The sequence below is a fragment of the Tursiops truncatus genome, chromosome 2 (assembly GCF_011762595.2).
Source record: "Tursiops truncatus isolate mTurTru1 chromosome 2, mTurTru1.mat.Y, whole genome shotgun sequence".
NCBI classification, from domain to species: domain Eukaryota; kingdom Metazoa; phylum Chordata; class Mammalia; order Artiodactyla; family Delphinidae; genus Tursiops; species Tursiops truncatus.
The window spans coordinates 171,341,280-171,363,378 of NC_047035.1; the positions used below are offsets into that span (position 1 = coordinate 171,341,280).

General features: G+C 36.4%; 1 protein-coding gene across 8 annotated transcripts in view; it reads right to left on the reverse strand.

Moving 5' to 3' along the window:
- TRDMT1 (tRNA aspartic acid methyltransferase 1) overlaps window positions 1–22,099 on the reverse strand; it is a 67,723-nt gene that overhangs the window by 25,048 nt on the left and 20,576 nt on the right. For 5 of the 8 annotated variants that reach the window (XM_073801697.1, XM_073801698.1, XM_019933507.3 and 2 more), the window contains exons 2-3: window positions 9,881–9,990; window positions 298–374 (exon numbers count right to left, since the gene is read on the reverse strand). In XM_073801697.1, the coding sequence (XP_073657798.1) occupies window positions 298–374; window positions 9,881–9,990 (187 nt within the window). The remainder of the gene's footprint in view (window positions 1–297; window positions 375–9,880; window positions 9,991–22,099) is intronic. The other 3 variants (XM_019933509.3, XM_019933511.3, XM_033852487.2) reach the window with 1 other exon arrangement.

A 22,099-nucleotide genomic window follows, 5' to 3' on the forward strand; every position in this document is an offset into this window, starting at 1 on the left:
TGGGTCAGAAATAAATACTGTTTCTTTGGTAGGTATTAAGGAGGTACCATATAGTCTCTGCATACCTACTATTGACCAAATTACTGTGTTCATCTGGCAGTAATTGCTATTTTCTTTATGATTAATGCTGAATTATAAACGTGTGTAGAGAAAAGGAATTATTGATGAAAAGTTTCAAGACTAGGGAAATGCAGCTGATGGACTTCAAAGTGTCTGTGCTTGAAATTACAGTGTGATTTGATTGAACGAGTCCTTCAAAAGTACTCTTCCTAACAGAGAAATATTTATTATACATACCTTGTGAATGGCTGACAGGGAGGGCTCATTAAAATCATATTGAAAGATAATCTGTCAAACTCTTCTAGTGTAATACCCTAAGGAACGAACATGTGGGGGGAAAGAAAAAATATAAAAACATGCGTAGAAGGGGGCAGAGGAAAAATGCTAAGTAATTACCAGTAAATACATCAGAAATTGTGACACTTAACTTCATTTATAACACTTAAAAGTTTATAAAACACCTACTACTTTTTAAATAAACTTTAGTTAAACTAATTTTCCAAAGCAATTTTGTGAAGAAAGTCGAGCAGTAAGCTGAAGCTATGAAAAATTAAGTGACTTCCCCCAAACTCGAGAGCCAGCCAAAGCAGAGCTGGAAAGCTAGTTTCCTAGATGCTAAGTATTTTGTGCCTCTATGACACCTCAAGTCCAAGACTGCCGTGATTTCTGGAATCAAACATGGAAAACTTTATTTTATAATTAATGATTTGCAAAGGATCTAGGGAATTTTTTAATACCTCTCTATTAATATTATTTATTTAGAAAACGTGATGTATTGACCAGTCACCATCCCTTTCATGTATGTCTCTGTCAATATATCACCAAATGGAAAAAGGTCCCATTTTCAGATATCCACAATTACTATACTGTTTTACAGTTGTGGGTAGTCAAAGGACCTCAAAAGATTGTAGATAAGATTAATCAAAATAATCCCTATTGGGCTAAATAGTTTTAAAATGTACTGTTTTGCTCCTATTTTATATACACTATCAGAAGACAAACGTAGAAAAATACAAGTCATGGGTTTGCCAATTCTCATTAAGCTCTCTTAGTGTACACTCTTACCCAGGAATTTAAAGCCATAAGCCCAGAATCACAACGTTCCTAATTACAACACATTTCTAAGAAGTTTGAGTTCGTGAATAAAGCAGGAAAAGCTTTATTCTGAGTTCTGAAAAGAGTGACTTAACCTGGGGAACACATCAGTTTTCTCTACTGTATTATAAGTTTGAATGTACATGTCTATCGTTTTTAAACCACAGTTTTTTAAGTAGTTTAAGACATATATGTAAAAAGAAATAAAAATTAAATACTGAAAAGTTCCTGAAGCACCTCTGGATCCCAGAGTTCTAAAGAAAACAATCTGAAAATCATACACTCAACAGTCTGTCAGGAACCCTGGGGCAGGGCAGTAAGATTAGCACACATACTCAAGTTACACAGCTGGTCAGCACAGGACTATTAGGAGAAGCAACTTATTTATCTCACAACTGATTGTGAACAGATTAAAGCTGAATTCCTAAAATGAAAATAAAAATCAAACAACAATCTTTTACATAAGGAGAATCCTTAAGTCTAGAATCTAAAGGAAGTAAACAGAGTTAATGCCTCCAATACTGTTAGACGTAAAAAAATTTACAATTTTAAAGGATTCTAGGAAAGAGTGATTTTTTTTTTTTTACAGTACAACCCAAATGACAGAACAGTTATGCAAACATAATCGCTCAATTAAACCATTCACAACTGTCTTTAACCTAGCATTCTAGGTCAACGAATGTGTTGGGATTCAAGAAAGTAGTTACAGAGATGCATGGATTAACGTTAATAATTTGATATTTTAACACTAATGGAAATCAAATTCTGTTTCCATAAACAGGCCATTCAAGCTAATAAAAACATCCTTGCTTTCAGAGAACATTAGATCCACTCGATGTGGTAACACTGTTTATCTCATGTTGATGAGCAACTTTGTTTGTCCCCCTACTTGTTTTATTACTTCTTTTCTCAAAAAGCTTCCTGGTTATTCTTATACTTAATTTTCATTTAAACTTTAGGAAGACCTTGGTAGATTAGAAAACAACAACTTTTGACTATTTTAGTCAATTTATTGTTAATCTAAAGAGAATAAAATTTTGTGGCACAAGGTAAGTCTTCAGTAAAAAGTTAGTGATATTTCCTACCATTTCCTGCCCTATGAACTCTGATGTTTTTTGTTCATGAATACTCATGACAATTAGATCTTTCTTGATCACTGTACGAATCATCATTATAAAGTAATTTTCTATGACTCGTAAATGCTTTTTGTTTTCAGACAGATCTTACCTAATACATATCAGTTCTGAAACCCCTGTTATCCTTTGTTATGATTTGCCTGACATTTTTTCATTTTTTAGGCACAATGTGTTATTCATTAAACAAGGTTCATAATTAATCCACCAATATTTCAGAGCATCTACGACACACCAGGCATTGTGCTAGTCTGGGAATACAACAATGAACAAACCAGACAAGGTTTCTGCTCACATATTTATATTGTAGTGTCTAGTAATTTTCCATTTTCTTCAGAGATAAATTACAGATTTTAGTTTTATTACTATTTATCTTTGTAACTGGTGAATCCTGCTCCTGATTAAAAACCTACATGAGGGACTTCCCTGGCGGTCCAGTGGTTAAGACTTTGCCTTCCAATGTAGGCGATGCGGGTTCAATCCCTGATCAGGGAGCTAAGATCCCATATGCCTTGGGGCCAAAAAACCAAAACAAAACAGAAGAAATATTGTTAACAAATTCAACAAAGACAATTTTCAGGCCTGACTATAGGCAACGAGGAGGGCTTCACCCAGCGGGTGTCAGGGGAAAGCACCCTCCCGGCTCCAGACTTGGTGCAAGGCCAGCACCTTGCAGTCTCCGAGGGCAGGGCGGGTGCGAGCTCTCAGGCCCCCAGCAGCTCATGCTCTTCGTATATTTGCATTCCTAGGTCTCTTTATCTGAGGCCTTGCACAAAGCCCTCTTCAGGCGCCATCTATTTCTGCCAAGGCCTCCGTCTAGCAGGAAGAGGGGAACCCTTGAAGATACTTCTCCCGCTATGACTAACGCTTGGCCCTTATCACTCCCAGCCTTCTCACCACTGCCCGCACTCTCTCCCCCAATGCCAGGGGCTCCTCAACAGTGAGCTGACCCCCACGTCTGTGCTGATCACTCCACCTTCCAGCAGGATGCTGTCCCCTGGGGAAACGGAACAGGGGGCGTTGGCGTTTTCTCTGTTTTTTAGAGACTTGCTTTTCCCACCACAGGAAGTAATTAAGGCTTCACTCTTTTATTTTTGCCCTGTTGCTTTAATCAGCTACTCTGATCCCTGACAGCTCAGCTGAGCTCCTGGCAACAACATTAAATAATGTCCTAAAAATCTATAGCTTCATTTATCTTTCAAAGAACAGACATATTTTTTGAGTCTCACTTTTCCTTCCTACTCCAATTATATTATTATTCTTACACTGCAAAGATTTATAACATTCTCACCCTGCTTCCCGACCATTATTTCTTTCCTAACATGGCAGTTTTATTCCTGGGTTCTCCACTTTGATTCATCTCTTGCTTAGTTAGATTAAGTGACTGAGTCATTCTTTCAGTAAGGGTTCATGGGTACTACAGTTCATGAGTTGTTGGAGGTTTTATTTTAGGAATTTTTTTCATCTACTTCTGTTAATATTTTTGTCCTGTTTGTTTTATTTTCTGTTTGCTATTCTGACAGGACTTTCATTTCTATAATGGTTTTATTTTTCTCATCTGTTTTTTTTTTTTCCCAGACCACTGACACTCTTCAAATCTATTGTCTTATTATTGTTTTTTGATCTCATGTATACATTTATTTGAGTTCTTGTTTTAAAGATACTGAGTTTTATTTAAGGTTTCAAGCACATGTTTTTGTAATTCTGCTTCTTAATATGATTTTTCTGTGTATATTCTGCTTTTTTGTTTATGTTACTTCCTTTTAAAAGTACTATACTAGGAGAGTCTCAAACTGGCTCCTTTCTAATTATTCATTTTTTAATGGAGATCACTTGAATCTAGAAGTTTGCTAAAAAGGTGAAAGAAAGAGCAGTAGCTCTATTCAGGTATTGGTCACCACACTTTCTGGGAAGAACCCACAAAGGCCTTTAACTTAAGACCATGCCTCTGTCCCTAACCCATGCTCTCGCATTTAGGATGAGCAGGAAGTCTGCAGAGGTTGTAGTGATGCTTTCAGCCCAGTGAGCTGGAATTCTTTACTGTCTCTTCTTGACTTTGAACAAGCAATTGCTGGGTCTGCTTTGCCTGCTCCCTGGTCCTTCTTCCCTTCTCAATTCTGCACAGGACACAGAGAGGTCTGCATGAAATTCTACCATCCTCATTCACTTGTGTCTCATCACCACTGCATTTGACACTACTCTTCCCAGTTTTCTTTTCTGCTTTGGTTTATGGCTAAATCCTATTTTCATTCATAATGGTTTCCCATCCCCTCTTTTCTTTTCTTATTTCTATTAGGAAAAGAAATAGAGTTTTAGAAAAGAAATATCTTTTTTATGCCACAGTCAATCAGAGGTCCCAAAGAAAACTGTTTACAAGTCCAACTTATGCACTAAATAGTAAGTTCCTGAAGGTAAAGACTATCTCTCAGTCATATCTGTGCTCCCTCTAAGGGCTCAATAACTTGCATGAAGTAAATGTTCAAATGATCAGAATATGTTGCTTCATGAAACTTAAAATCCCTGAAGTCTCTCATTACTCCTAAGTTCTCCATTAACCTTCCACCCCCTTTTTAAACATGACCCCCAAGGTAGTTCTGATATATTTGACCTGGACATGGTACACTCTTTCCACATCAGAACAGGGTTGAAGAGAACATCCTAGAAGAGACTAAAAGCCGTGGGAAGGTAGACTGTCTTTTGTCTTATAGACACCATTTTAATGAACTGATTCTCTCCTTTCAAATGACCTGGAGGTACCTCCATTCTTCCCTCTCCCTAGTGTTCTTATATCATATGCAGATAATACAATTTATTACCACCTATTAAAACTGGTACTGAAATAGAATTACCACTAGAAAAATGGACACAGATGTATTATTCTAAATGCCCCCAAATTTCTATTGGCATGTAGCTGGGAATGCCAATCCGTCCCCAAATACGTCAAGTATTTCACAGTTTCTCTTAGAAGGTAAATCAGAAAGGAAGGTTAAGTTGGTGAACATAATGGGTGCTTTACTGAGATTTTGTTGTTTTTTTATACTTTGTTTAGTGGGAGAAAACTCTTGCTGAATTGACATTTGGCTGCATCAACTTTTAAATATTTACATTAAATTTAAATTTAGATTAATTTTTTCTAATAAAATAACTTTTGCTATCATACTGTATGTCAGAGAAATTCTGGAACCTAAATGCATATCATCTGCCTATTAGAGTCAAGTCAAAGTTACTTTCTTGTAGGTATCTTTCTTCTGACCCCGAATTTATTTTTGCCCTACGTCCATGATGAGACAGGTAGACTGACTGTACGTTGCCATGAAGTTTATGAAATGCATTGCTACCAGTGACTGGAAAGATGATGATGTCCCCATAGTCCTCCTCTCTATGATGCCCAGGGGGAAAGATATTCTGTTCTCAGTACGAGGGATAGACGTTCTTCAACACGTAAGTAGATTATTTCTACCTTTTGGATACCCAATCATAGAGCTAGGAAATGTTCCCATTTCATACTGGCTGAAAGAAAACTTAAAACAAATCTGTTGGGTAAACAAAATGTGATATACCTATATAATGGAATATTACTCAGCCAGTAAAAGAAATGAAGCACTGATTCATGCTAGAACATGGATGTATGGAAACATTATGCTAATTGTAAGAATCCAGACCAAAAAAAGCCACATATCATATGATCCCATTTATATGAAATGTCTAGAATAGTCAAATCCATAGAGACAGAAAGTAGATTAGTGGTTGCCAGGGGTTGGGGGGAAGGAGAAATGGAGAGTGACTGCTAATGGCTACAGGATTACCTTTTGGGGGATGAAGACATTCTAGAATTAGAAAGTGGTAATGGTTACACAACTTTGTAAGTAAATGAAAAAAACAAGAAAACACTGAATTGTAGACTTTAAAACAGTGAACTTCACGGGACGTGAATTGTATCTCACTGAAAAAAGCATTTGTGAGACTTTTGCTTCTGCCTGTGAGTTGTGTAAATAAACTAGAAAATTGGGAGAAATGTAATAACTGTTTTCAGATATTGGAATTGGACCACAGACAGAGCAGGACTGCCATTCCTTAGAAAAGGAAAAAAAAAAACTTGAAGATAATTCAACTTTCTGCCTAGAGATAATTTCCATACGGCAGTGAAGGGAAAGGAAATCCAAACTGTACCTGGTAATGTAGATGAGTTGAAGACAGAGGTTGGAGCTCAAGATCAAAGTGACCAGAATTTGCAGAGCAGAGTGCCAGACAAAAAGAAGCTGCACAGGGAAAGAGATGCAGAAATCTGCATAACATTCCCCTTGAGTGTCTTGCTGAGTATCAACCTGTGCATGCATCAGGCAAAACGCCTTGAGGGAGGGCAAAGAAAAACTGCTGGAAAAGGAACAATTACTGGGAAGTTGCAAGCCAAAAAATTCCCAGATCTCTGGGCTAGCAATCATTTGAGTTAACATCCAGAGTAGCAAGACCTAGTTGAGTACATGGGGCATTTAATAGCAATCTAAGAAAGGTCATATATTAACAGTAAGATTAGACTAGCCTTACAGTAAAAGCTACTCCAGATCCAGTTTGAAATGCTTAACAATAAGCCTCAAAAGAATCAAGATGATCTGAAATTAACTGCCTCTGAGGACAATATCCAACAGTCCTTAAAAGATTACAGTAAACTCCAACACTCAAAAATGTAAAACCTACAATGTTAGGCTCCTCATAAAAAATTACTACAATGCTAAGAAACATGATAATGTCTTATAGCAATTAAATAAATTAAATTCATAATTAAGAACCTTCCCACAAAGAAAACTCCAGGCCCAGGTGGCTCCACTGATGAAATTCTATCATTTATAGAAGAACTGATACTTGTTCTTCACAAACTCTTACAGAAAATATAAGGCTATGTATAAATATAAAAACCATACAAATATGTTATGAGGAAACTACAAAAGTCACCTACAAAGATAAATGCAAAAATAATTAACAATATTTTAACAAGTGGGATGTAGCATAACATAAAACTGATGGTATATCATGACAAGTAGGATTTATCCCAGGAATGCAATACTGACTTAACATTCAAAAAAGGAATTGATATGATCACCATATTATCAGAATACAAGGGAAATGATATAATCATGTCAAAAGATGCAAAAAAAAAAAAAAGCATTTGACAAAACTCAAAACCTGTTCATAATACAAATTCTCAGAAAACGAAATAAAAGGAAATTTCCTCAACTTGATACAAGGCATCTATGAAAAATATACGACTAACATCTACAAAATGATAAATGACTGAATGTTCTCCCCTAAGATCTGGAAGAAGGCAAGGATGTCCACTGTCACACGTTTTATTCAACACTATAAAGAACGTCCTAGACAATGCAATAAGGCAAGAAAAAAAGTCACACTGGTTGGAAGGGAAAAGTAAAACTCTTTTTTTCTCAGGGAATATAACTGTACATGTTAAAAAATCCTAAAAAATCAATATTAAAGTTACCAGAACTAATAAGTAAATACAGCAAAGTCACAGGATACTAGGTTAATAAATAAAAATAAGTGTAAGACTAGTATAATAAATATTACAAAATATAGCTGATACAAATTAAAGAAGACCTAAATAAGTGAAGAGTGATACCATGTTCATGGATTGGAAGATTCTCTTTTATGAAGATATCAGTTCTTCCAAAACCAATCAGTGAAACTACAATCAAAATATCTTTTTTTTTTGTAGAAATTGGCAAGCCGATTCTGAAATTTACACAGAAATGTAAATGAGAGTGTAGCCAAAATAATCTTGAAAAAGAAAATCAGAAGTTTGAGAACTTACGTTGCCTGAATTCAATACATATTATAGAGCTATAATAACCAGTTTTATATACACTTAGGAAAAAAAATGACCTCTACCTCAGACTACACACAAAAAGTAACTTTAACTGGGTCATAAGCCTAAATGTAAAAGCTCAAACTATAAAACTTCTAGAAGAAAACAGGAAAAAAATGGGGTAAACAAAGATTTCTTAGGACACACAAAAAAGTGTCCCATAAAAAAAAAAAAATAAGTAACTTCTGCATTTTGATGAACACAGTTAAGGAAATGAAAAGACAAGTTACAGATTTGGAGAAAATATTTGTCATACATATTTCTGACAAACAACTTCAATCCAGAAAACTTAAACAACTCTTAAAACTAAATGATAATAGCACAAACATACCAAATAAAAACTGGGAAAGAAATTTCATCACGAAAAACATAGAATGGATAATAAGCACATGAAAAAAATACTCAACATTATTAGTCACCAGGGAAATGCAAATTAAAATCACAATACCACTGTATGCTCGCAAGAGCAGCTAATATTTAAAATACTGACAACAGCAATTGTTGGTAGGGATGTGAAACAACTGAAACACTTAAACATTGATTGTGTGACTGTAAAATGGTATGAACATTATGGAAAACAGTTGGCATTTTCTCATAAAGTTAAAGAAATTTGCCATATGATATGGCAATTCTACTCCCAGGTATATATCCACAAGAAGTAAAAACAAAGTCCACACAAAAACTTGTACATGAATATTCATAGCAACTTTTGTATAACAGTCAAAAACTGGAAACAATCTAAATGTCAAACATCGTGTGAATGGATATACATTTTGTAGTATGAAATATTCCACTGTACAGAATATCACTGAACAACAATGAAGAGCCAACTACTGATAGATAACAACAATGTGGGTAAATGCAAAAAAACATTACACTAAACAAGAGAAGTCATACTCAAAAAAATTACACTCAAGATTCTATTTAGGATATGACTAGAACTGGAAAATTTAATCTGTAATGACTGAAAGCAGATCAACGGTTGCCTGGGGTTGGGGTCAGAGACTGAGTAAAACGAGGCATTAAGGAACATTTTAGGGTGTTCCTTAATGGATGGATGTTTTAAGTCTCGATTGTGGTTACACAGTATATATTGGTCAAAACTCAAACTACACACTTACAATGAGGGCAGTTTATTGTATGTAAATTATGGCTTCATGAGAAATTTGTGTGTAAAATTTTTTACGACGTGAAATTGGGAGAAAAACATAATTTCATATTATTTTAAAAATAACAAAAGTGTTAAAACACTTCTGCTGAGTTCATCACAGGCAAAACGGTATCTTTAACTTTGATGGGCTTCAACAAGAAGCATTCAACAAGTAATATCCAATCACTTTTTTTACTCTCTTTTTTCACTCCTGCTATATACATATTACACATGAGTAATGCTTAAAAATAAAGAATTAAGTAAAGTTTAATATCATTACAGAACCAAGAATTTAGAAGTCAAGCATATTCTTACATTTCAATTCTTTCTCAGAGACCAAAACATTGATCCTCTTTTTCTAAAGCTAGAAATTTAAAAAAAGGCAAAAAGTAACATGCTATCTTCTGACAGAATAAAAAATGTTAATTTAATTCCCTTCTCCTAAACTTTTTCATTTATATATGACTTATCTTCAAATGAAGACACCAGAAACCAGTATCTTACAGTATTCAATTATATTTTCCTTGCTATATATAGACTTATTAAAACAATATTGTTACTCACTTCAATTGTCTTGGCCAGTAACTGTGTGTGAGGAAAATTATACTTGTATACTTCATTAGCGACAGTGTTTATATCAACGGCAGCCACCACTTGTGCAGGTATACAGCTTTCTGTAATGATAAGTGGAATAACTTAAAAGGTAAAGTCCTTAACAACAATTTGTTCATCATAGAGAGAAGCCAAAAACACAGAATTTTGTAGTACATTTCCTCACTTCCTCAATTATCTGGCCAGATCTCGGGTTGTCAGTGGACAACAAAGCCAGGAGGAGCTAGGCGCGAAGTAGAATATTTATGTGCCTCTGGTTCACCTCTCTCAACAGCGTTCTCATGCTAAAAATAAGATTTAAATATTTTAGTCATTATCTCATATTTTCTTTCCTTCCTCCATTAAGATACACATTTATGAGTCGAATGGAAAGTTTTCCTAAATTAAAACAAACCAAAAACAGAAAAGTGAAGTACAGTAAGTCCCCTACACACCAACGAGTTCCGTTCTGAGAGCACATTCGTAAGTCCAGTTTGTTCGTAAGTCCAGCAAAGTTAGCCTAAGTACCCAACTAACACAATCGCCTATATAGCACTGTACTGTAATAGGTACTGCACTATAATACTTTTCACACAAATAATACATAACAAACAAATGCAAAAACTAAAGAAAACATTTTTAATCTTACAGTACAGTTTCCATTATTGTCGCTTGGTGCTTCTTGGCAGTACCAGCTACATCACTGCTGCTTTTACACTTGCTTCAGGACATCCTCAGCTTGAAATAAAGATACTGTACTACTGTACTCTATACAGTACTGTACAGTAAAGTACACATAAGCAGAACCACTTGTAGAGGATGCACATATGTGACAATGTACGCCAGACACGTGAACTAACTTACGGGATTCGACATGAGAACACACGTTCACATCTTTGAAAGTTCGCAACTTGAAGGTTCGTATGTAGGGGACTTACTATATATTCTTAAAAGCCACATCACTGGGCTTCCCTGGTGGCGCAGCGGTTGAGAGTCCGCCTGCCGATGCAGGGGACACGGGCTCGTGCCGCGGTCTGGGAAGATCCCACGTGCCGCGGAGCGGCTGAGCCTGCGCGTCCGGAGCCTGTGCTCCGCAACGGGAGAGGCCACAACAGTGAGAGGCCCGCGTACCGCAAAAAAAAAAAAAAAAAAAGCCACATCACTTGGAAATTTATAAATAAATTAACTAACATTTGTTCTTCAACTTCTAACATTAATACAATGCTGCTTCCCAATACCACTGAAAATGCTTTTAGGTAAGTTTTGGTAAGTTTCACGTAAATTTGTTTTGTTTTGTTTTCAAATAGCTTTATTGACATGCAACTCACATATCACAAAATTCACCTGTTGAAAGTTTAGGTAACTTTTTAAAGGAGATGAAAAATTAATTGGTGTCCAAATGTAAAAAGCTCACAGACTAAAAAATAAATATTTTGACAGAGAGAAGGTGAGAAGAGCAAGAGAAATAATTACAAGGGCATGTCTTCCTTCACTGCCCATCTGTCTTGCTGCTAAAGAAAGGTATTTTTTCTTAATGCTTTCAGATTCAGAAAATTTTGTCATAGTCTTTAAATGGCAGTCAAAATTTCAACCATGTACACGTAGCTGCTGTTATATTTGGCAATTATCACCCTCTTTGCACTTCTTCCCCAAACACATACAAACCCAATTATGTGTAAACCCTGTCCCAAATCAGTAGAAAATGTGAAGAGTTTTTAAAATAAAAGTATTTGAGACATCTTAGGAAAATCATCAGAGAAAATGTTACAAAATTACATAGTAACTCCAAACAGCTATTTCTTTAATAACCATTTCTGTTCATAGTTAAATTAGGCAGCCCAAATATCAAAAAATGAAAAAGAAAAATATTAGGATGTGAGGAGCTAGGCTTCATGCAGCAGGCACCTGGAAATAAAACCCAGATCTCAAGGAGGGAAGCTCACACACATTCAGGAAACAATCACAACCCTACACTGAGGCCTACAAAAGATAATGCCAGAGAGAAAACAGGGGATGAATGTGTCTAAGTAAATATTTACTTCATGTATACTACTAGCTAGGCTCAAGACCCTGGGCTAGGATCAGTCATCTTCTAGGTACCCTGCTGCCTTGTATGTAGGTCACTGGAACTTCAAGGTCCAGTTAGTAATATCATAGGCAGCTGCCTCTAAGTGAGGTTAAATTCAATAACTAGTTTACTTGCCTTTGTATAAAGTCAATTTAAGTTCTAAATTATATCTCTGTCAAAGGCATCAGAGAGATCTTGAAACATAAATCAAGGTTTTTAAACAAACTAAAAAAAATTAGTATATAAGGATCAATTTGCAAAATCACAAACCTTATAATCCAGGTCAAGAACTATACAACTACTAATCATTTCAAGAGAGCTCAGAACTAAATAACTTCACTGAACTATTCTATTGTTCTGCTAAATAAGATATGTTGTAATTAGCATGATGCTTGTCTTTCTGTTATATATACAGCAAGCTGGGATTGCCTGGAGTTAGTTGATGTGATTTTTCTCCTTTTTCAGGATGACTGAAAATCCACAGTGATGTGCCAAATCTCTACTATAATCAATAATTAATTTTATGTTCTTGTATTAAGTGCCTGGAAGACATAAAAACTGATAAAACTCAACTGCCAAATGAGTGCTTTATGTGGTGATGAAAGAACTGATGAACCGAAAATTCTTTCTCAGGAAACAATAGATTTTTAAAGTCAATAAACAAGTGCACTGTTTGCACATATTTTAGATTGTTATAAAATAGGATCTACCGCATGACCTAAAAAGTTATTTCCATGACGAAAAATAAACATACTAAGCCCTTACTGACACTAATTCAACCTGCCTTTTCAAAACAGATTGTTTGGGGTATGAGTGTGTAACCAAGGAAAAAGCTGAACTTATAAATAACACTCATAAAATCAAGCCTTTCAATTCTATCAAAATCTTAAATTGAGCTCCAAAGACAAGTTGTTTTGATATTTCTTACTGTACACTTTAAATCTATAACCTCCAAAAATCTTTGTTAAGCTGTACACACAGATTTTGAAAATGTTTAACTAAAAATAACCAAAAAAATATAATTCAACAGATTTTTGCCTAAGTGAGCTCCATCACTTAACTGATCCAGGAGTAGTAATTCTCAAAGGGGAGAGAGAATTGGGGAAATGGGATCCACAGGATCTTCTGGGGAAGGAGAAGGAGAGGATGGGTTTTCAACACTTTGATCTATTGCTCTACCTGGATTTTATTCATGGTATTTCAGTTATTATTCTGGACTGCATATTTATCAACAAGAAGCATAGATACTAAGACATTCCAGTTAGAGAAATGCAACACTGGGGGCTTCCCTGGCGGTGCAGTGGTTGAGAATCTGCCTACCAATGCAGGGGGCACGGGTTCGAGCCCTGCTCTGGGAAGATCCCACATGCTGCGGAGCAACTAGGCCCGTGAGCCACAACTACTGAGCCTGCACGTCTGGAGCCTGTGCTCCGCAACAGGAGAGGACACGATAGTGAAAGGCCCACACACCGCAATGAAGAGTGGCCCCCGCTTGCTGCAACTAGAGAAAGCCCTCGCACAGAAACGAAGACCCAACACAGTCAAAAATAAATAAATAAATAAATAAAAATGTCAAAAAATAGAAAAAAGAAATGCAACATAAATGATTTTAAAGGATTGTCAGATTAGATCTACAAGGAAAGTTTAAGGGGTATCATACTCCCATTTATATGAGATCTAAACTAAAAACCAGCAGATTTAATTATGTCAAGAGAGACTTCTAGGTGAAATGCTAGAAATGTCATGGAAAATGAAGATTGGTTCAAGATGGCATAGTAGAAGAATGTGCGCTCACCCCCTCTTGCAAGAGCACTGGAATCACAACTAACAGCTGAGCAATCATCGACAGGAAGACACTGGAACTCACAAAAAAGATACCCCACATCCAAAGACAAAGGAGAAACTGCAGTGAGATGGTAGGAGGGGCGCAATCACAATAAAATAAAATTGCATAACCGCTGGGTGGACGACTTACAAACTGGAGAACAATTATACCACAGAAGTCCACCCACTGGAATGAAGGTTCTGAGCCCCACATCAGGCTTCCCAACCTGGGGGTCCGGCAACGGGAGGAGCAATTCCCAGAGAATCAGACTTTGAAGGCTAGCGGGATTTGACTGCAGGACTTCAACAGGACTGGGGGAAACAGAGACTCCACTCTTGGAGGGCACACACAAAGTAATGTGTGCATCAGGACACAGGGGGAAGAAGTAGTGACCCCATAGGAAACTAAACCAGACCTACCTGCTAGTGTTGGAGGGTCTCCTGCAGAGGCGGGGGTGCCTGTGGCTCACCGTGGGGACAAGTACTACTCTGGGAAGTACTCCTTGGTGTGAGCCCCCCCAGAGTCCACCATTTGCCCCACCAAAGAGCCAGGTAGGCTCCAGTGCTGGGCCGCCTCAGGCCAAAGAACCAACAGGTAGGGAACCCAGCCCCACCCAGCCCCACCCATCAACAGACAAGCATATTAAAGTTTTACTGAGCTCTGCCCACCAGAACAACACCCAGCTCTACCCACCACCAGTCCCTCCCATCAGGAAGCTTTCACAAGCCTCTTAGATAGCCCCATCCACCAGAAGGCAGAGAGCAGAAGCAAGAAGAACTACAATTCTTCAGCCTGTGGAATGAAAACCACAGTCACAGAAAGATAGACAAAATGAAAAGGCACAGGGCTATGTACCAGATGAATGAACAAGATAAAACCCCAGAAAAACAACTAAATGAAGTGGAGATAGGGAGCCTTCCAGAAAAAGAATTGAGAATAATGATAGTGACGATGATCCAGGACCTCAGAAAAAGAATAGAGGTAAAGATTGAGAAGATGCAAGAAATGTTTAACAAAGACCTAGAAGAATTAAAGAACAAACAAACAGAGATGAACAATACAATAACTGAAATGAAAAATACACTAGAAGGGATCAATAGCAGAATAATTGAGGCAGGGACCTCCCTGGTGGCACAGTGGTTAAGAATCCACCTGCCAATGCAGGGGACACAGGTTCAAGTCCTGGTCCGGGAAGATCCCACATGCCACAGAGCAACGAAGCTCATGCGCCACAACTACTGAGCCTGTGCTCTAGAGCCTGCAAGCCACAACTACTGAGCCCTTGTGCCATGACTACTGAAGCCCGTGCACTTAGAGCCAATACTCCACAACAAGAGAAGCCACCTCAATGAGAAGCCTGCGCACCACAATGAAGAGTAGGTAGCCCCCGTTCGCTGCAACTAGAGAAAGCCCACACACAGCAACAAAGACCCAACATACCCAAAAATAAATAAATAAATGTTAAAAATTTAAAAAAAGAATAACTGAGGCAGAAGAATGGATAAGTGACCTGTAAGACAGAATGGTGGAATTCACTGCTACAGAACAGAATAAAGAAAAAAGAATGAAAAGAATTGAAGACAGCCTAAGAGACCTCTGGGACAACATTAAGCTCACCAACATTTGCATTATAGGGGTCCCAGAAGAAGAGAGAGAAAAAGGACCTGAGAAAATATTTGAAAAGATTATAGTCAAAAACTTCCATAACATGGGAAAGGAAATAGCCACCCAAGTCCAGGAAGTGCAGAGAGTCCCAGGCAGGATAAACCCAAGGAGAAACACCGAGACACGTAGCAATCAAATTGACAAAAATTAAAGACAAAGAAAAATTACTGAAAGCAACAAAGGAAAAATGACAAATAACACACAGGGGAACTCCCATAAGGTTAACAGCTGATTTCTCAGCAGAAACTCTACAAGCCAGAAGGGAGTGGCATGATATATTTAAAGTGATGGAAGGGAAGAACCTACAACCAAGATTACTCTATCTGGCAAGGATCTCATTCAGATTCCATGGAGAAATCAAAAGCTTTACAGACAAGCAAAAGCTAAGAGAATTCAGCACCACCAAACCAGCTTTACAGCAAATGCTAAAGGAACTTCTGTAAGTGGGGAAACACAAGGGAAGAAAAGGACCTACAAAAACAAACCCAAAACAATTAATAAAATGGTAATAGGAACATATATATTGATAATTACCTGAAATGTGAATGGATTAAATGTTCCAACCAAAAGACACAGGTTCGCTGAGTGGATACAAAAACAAAACCCATATATATGTTGTCTACAAGGACCCACTTCAGACCTAGGGACACATACAGACTGAAAGTGAGGGGATGGAAAAAGATATTCCATGCAAATGGAAATTAAAAGAAAGCTGGAGTAGCAATCCTCATATCAGATAAAATAGACTTTAAAATAAAGAATGTTACAAGAGACAACGAAGGACACTACATAATGATCAAGAGATCAATCCAAGAAGAAGATATAACAATTATAAATATATATGCACCCAACATAGAAGCGCCTCAATACATAAGGCAAATGCTAATAGCCATAAAAGAGGAAATCAACAGTAACACAATAATAGTGGGGGACTTTAACACCTCACTTACACCAATGGACAGATCATCCAGACAAAAAATTAATAAGGAAACACAAGCTTTAAATGACACAATAGACCAAACAGATTTAATTGATATTTATAGGACATTCTATCTAAAAACAGCAATATTACACTTTCTTCTCAAGTGCACACGGAACATTCTCCAGGATAGATCACATCTTGGGTCACAAATCAAGCCTTGGTAAATTTAAGAAAATTGAAATCATATCATGCATCTTTTCCAACGACAGTGCTATCAGATTAGAAATAAATTACAGGTGAAAAACGTAAAAAACACGAACACATGGAGGCTAAACAATATGTTACTAAATAACCAAGAGATCACTGAAGAAATCAAAGAGGAAATCAAAAAATACCTAGAGACAAATGACAATGAAAACACGACAATCCAAAACCTATGGGATGCAACAAAAGCAGTTCTTTGAGGGAAGTTTATAGCAATACAATCCTACCTCAGCAAACAAGAAAAATCTCAAATAAAAAATCTAACCTTACACCTAAAGGAACTAGAGAAAGAACAAACAAAACCCAAAGTTAGCAGAAGGAAAGAAATCATAAAGATCAGAGCAGAAATAAATGAAATAGAAACAAAGAAAACAATAGCAAAGATCAATAAAACTAAAAGCTGTTTATTTGAGAAGGTAAACAAAATTGATAAACCTTTAGCCAGACTGATCAAGAAAAAGAGGGAGAGGACTCAAATCAATAAAATTAGAAATGAAAAAGGAGAAGTTACAACAGACACCACAGAAATACAAAGCATCGTAAGAGACTACTACAAGTGACTCTATGCCAATAAAATGGACAACCTGGAAGAAATGAACACATTCTTAGAAAGGTATAACCTTCCAACACTGAACCAGGAAGAAACAGAAAACATGAACAGGCCAATCACAAGTAATGACATTGAAACTGTGATTAAAAATCTTCCAACAAACAAAAGTCCAGGAACAGATGGCTTCACAGGTGAATTCTATCAAACATTTAGAGAAGAGCTAACACCCGTCCTTCTCAAACTCTTCCAAAAAACTGCAGAGGAAGGAACACTCCCAAACTCATTCTATGAGGCCACCATCACCCTAATACCAAAACCAGACAAAGGTACTACAAAAAAAAGAAAATTAGAGACCAATATCACTGATGAATATAGATGCAAAAATTCTCAACAAAATACTAGCAAACAGAATCCAACAACACATTAAAAGGATCATACCTCATGATCAAGTGGGATTTATCCCAGGGATGCAAGGATTCTTCCATATATGCAAGTCAATCAATATGATACATCATATTAACAAATTGAAGAATAAAAGCCATATGATCATCTCAATAGATGCAGAAAAAGCTTTTGACAAAATTCAACACCCATTTATGACAAAAACACTCCAGAAAGTTGGCATAGAGGGAACCTACCTCAACATAATAAAGACCATATATGACAAACCCACAGCAAACATCATTCTCAATGGTGAAAAACTGAAACCATTTCCTCTAAGATCGGGAACAAGACAAGGACGTCCACTCTCGCCACTATTATTCAACATAGTTTTGGAAGTCCTAGCCATGGCAATCAGAGAAGAAAAAGAAATAAAAGGAATCTAAATTGGAAATGAAGAAGTAAAACTGTCACTGTTTGCAGATGACATGATACTATACATAGAGAATCCTAAAGATGCTACCAGAAAACTACTAAAGCTAATCAATGAATTTGGTAAAGTTGCAGTATACAAAATTAATGCACAGAAATCTCTTGCATTCCTATACACTAACAACGAAAGATCAGAAAGAGAAATGAAGGAAACAATCCCATTCACCATTGCAACGAAAAGAATAAATTACCTAGGAATAAACTTACCTAAGGAGGTAAAAGACCTGTACTCAGAATACTGTAAGACACTGATGAAAGAAATCAAAGATGATATAAACAGATGGAGAGATATACCATGTTCTTCGACTGGAAAAATCAATAATGTGGCAAATGACTTTCCTACCCAAAGCAATCTACAGATTCAATGCAATCCCTATCAAATTACCAATAGCATTTTTTTACAGAACTGGAACAAAAAAAGTCTTAAAATTTGTATGGAGACACAAAAGACCCTGAATAGCCAAAGCAATCTTAAGGAAAAAAAAACAGAGCTGGAGGAATCAGACTCCCTGACTTCAGACTATACTACAAAGCTACAGTAATCAAGACAGTATAGTACTGGCACAAAAACAGAAATATAGATCAACGGAACAGGATAGAAAGCCCAGAGATAACTCACACACCTATGGTCAACTAATCTATGAGAAAGGAGGCAAGGATATACAATGGAGAAAAGACAGTCTCTTCATTAAGCGGTTCTGTGAAAACTGGACAGCTACATGTCAAAGAATGAAATTAGAACACTCCCTAACACTATACACAAAAATAAACTCAAAATGGATTAAAGACCTAAATGTAAGACCAGACACTATAAACTCTTAGAGGAAAACATAGGAAGAACACTCTTTGACATAAATCACAGCAAGATCTTTTTTGACCCACCTCCTAGAGCAATGGAAGTAAAAACAAAAATAAACAAATGGGACCTAATGAAACTTAAAAGCTTTTGCACAGCAAAGGAAACTATAAACAAGACGAAAAGACAACCTCAGAATGGGAAAAAAAATATTTGCAAACGAATCAATGGACAAAGGATTAACCTCCAAAATATATAAATAGTTCATGCAGCTCAATATTAAAAAAAACAACCCAATCAAAAAATGGGCAGAAGACCTAAATAGACATTTCTCCAAAGAAGACATACAGATGGCCAAGAGGCACATGAAAAGCTGCTCAACATCACTAATTATTAGAGAAATGAAAATCAAAAGTACAATGAGGTATCAGCTCACACCAGTTAGAATGGGCATCATCAGAAAATCTACAAACAGCAAATGCTGAAGAGGGTGTGGAGAAAAGGGAACCCTCTTGTACTATTGGTGGGAATGTAAATTGATACAGTCGCTGTGGAGAACAGTATGGACGTTCCTTAAAAAACTAAAATAGAATTACCATATGACCCTGCAATCCCACTACTGGGCATATACCCAGAGAAAACCATAATTCAAAAAGACAGATGCACCCCAATGTTCACTGCAGCTCTATTTACAATAGCCAGGTCACAGAAGCAACCTAAATGCCCATCAACAGACAAATGGATAAAGAAGATGTCATACATATATACAATATTACTCAGCCATATAAAGGAACGAAATTGGATCATTTGTAGAGATGTGGATGGACCTAGAGACTGTCAAACAGAGTGAAGTCAGAAAGAGAAAAACAAATATCATATATTAACACATATATGTGGAATCTAGAAAAATGGTACAGATGAACAGGTTTGCAAGGCAGAAATAGAGACAGATTTAGAGAACAAACATATGGACACCAAGGGGGAAAAGTGGGGGGGGAGATGAATTTGGAGTTGGGATTGACATGTATACACTAATGTGCATAAAATAGATAACTAATAAGAACCTGCTGTATAAAAAATAATTTTTAAAAAAATAATAAAAGTGATAGAGAAAATACAAAAAAAAAACCAAAAAACAAAAAAGAAATGTCACTGAAAATACATGCGTAATTCTTGCTCTTAAATATGTTTCTTATTAAAGTGAGCAAGAAACACACACACACACACACACACACACACACACACACACACACACACCACCTTTGAATAATGGTTATTTTCCTTCTTTTTCTGATCACACTTTCTGGAAAAGTTGAAGGGGAGAACATCTGGTTGGTAGTAGTAAAAAGGTACAAGTTCACACGCTACCTGCCTTTCCTAACCAAATGCATCAAACAGTTTAATTGTTCATGGATAGCTAAGGTGGGGAAGAAAATCAATATTATTAAATGTAAATATAAAATTAACTGGCCTACTTTGAAATAAGTAGCTTTTTTTCTTCTTTTCCTTATTTTTTTTTGTGAACTGTATCTCATATAGGTGAGTAATTCTTGAATTACCTCATTATAATCACATCTGAAACATCTAATCAGATATGTTAACACTGACATCTAGTTGTGAAATGGAAGATCAGTTGAATACATCTAATGTCTATTTCTTTTCATTCAAAGTGATAGTTTAATTAAGAATAAAAGTATTAAGCAAAAACAGACATGCAAGGATTCTGAGTTTAAAATAATTACCAAAGTATATTACTTGTTTCTTTTTAAAGATTCTTGCATTTCAAAAATCACAAAATTGGTTACATTTCTTTACACTAACAATGAAATATCAGAAAGGGAATGTAAAAAAAACAGTCCCTTTTAAAATCACACACACACACACACACACACACACACACACCCCAAAAAAGAAACAAAAACAAAAAACTTAGGAATAAACCTGACCAAGGAGGTGAAAGACTTATATGCTGAAAACTATAAAACATTAACAAAGGAGACTGAAGATGATACAAAGACATGGAAAGATATCCCATGCTCTTGGATTGGAAGAATTCATATTGTTGAAATGGCCATACTACCCAAAGCAATCTACAGATTTAAGGCAATCCCTATCAAATTACCCATAACATTTTTCACATAACTAGAACAAACAGCCCTAAAATTTATATGGAACCAGAACTGCCACAGCAATCCTGAAGAAGAAGAACAAAGCAAGAGGTATAACCCTCCCAGACTTCAGACAATACTATAAAGCTATGGTAATCAAAATGGCATGGTACTGGCACAAAAACAGACATATGGATCAACGGAACAGAATAGAGAGCCCAGAAATAAACCCACACACATACGGACAATTAATCTTCAACAAAGGAGTCAAGAATATAATACAATGGGGAAGTCTCTTCAATAAACAGTATTGGGAAAGTTGGACAGCCTCATGTAAATCAATAAAGTTAGAACACACCCTCACACTATACACAAAAATAAACTCAAAATGGCTTAAAGGCTTAAACGTTAAGACATGACACCATAAAACTCCTAGAAGAGAACATAGGGAAAACATTCTCTGACATAAATCGTATCAATGTTTTCTTAGGTCAGTCTCCCAATGCAACAGAAATAAAAACAAAAATAAACAAATGGGACCTAATGAAACTTAGAAGCTTTTGCACAGCAAAGTAAACCATAAACAAAATGAACCTAAAACAACCTACAGAATGGGAGAAAATACGTGCAAATGATGCGACTGACAAGGGCTTAATTTCCAAAATATACAAACAGCTCATACAACTCAACAACAGCAACGAACAAAAAACCAATCAAAAATGGGCAGAACTAAATAGACATTTCTCTAAAGAAGACATACAGATGGCCAACAGGCACATGAAAAGATGCTCAACATCACTAATTATTAGAGAAATGCACATCAAAACTACAATGAGGTATCACCTCACACCAGTCAGAATGGCCATCATTAAAAAGTCTACAAATAATAAATGCTGGAGAGGGAGTGGAGAAAAGGGAACCCTCCTACAATGTTGGTGGGAATGTAAGTTGGTGCAGCCATTATGGAAAACAGTATGGAGGTTCCTCAAAAAACTAAAAATAGAGTTGCCATATGATCCAGCAATCCCCCTCCTGGGCATATATCTAGACGAAACTATAACTTAAAAAGATACATGCACCCCTATGTTCACAGCAGCACTATTCAGAACAGCCAAGATATG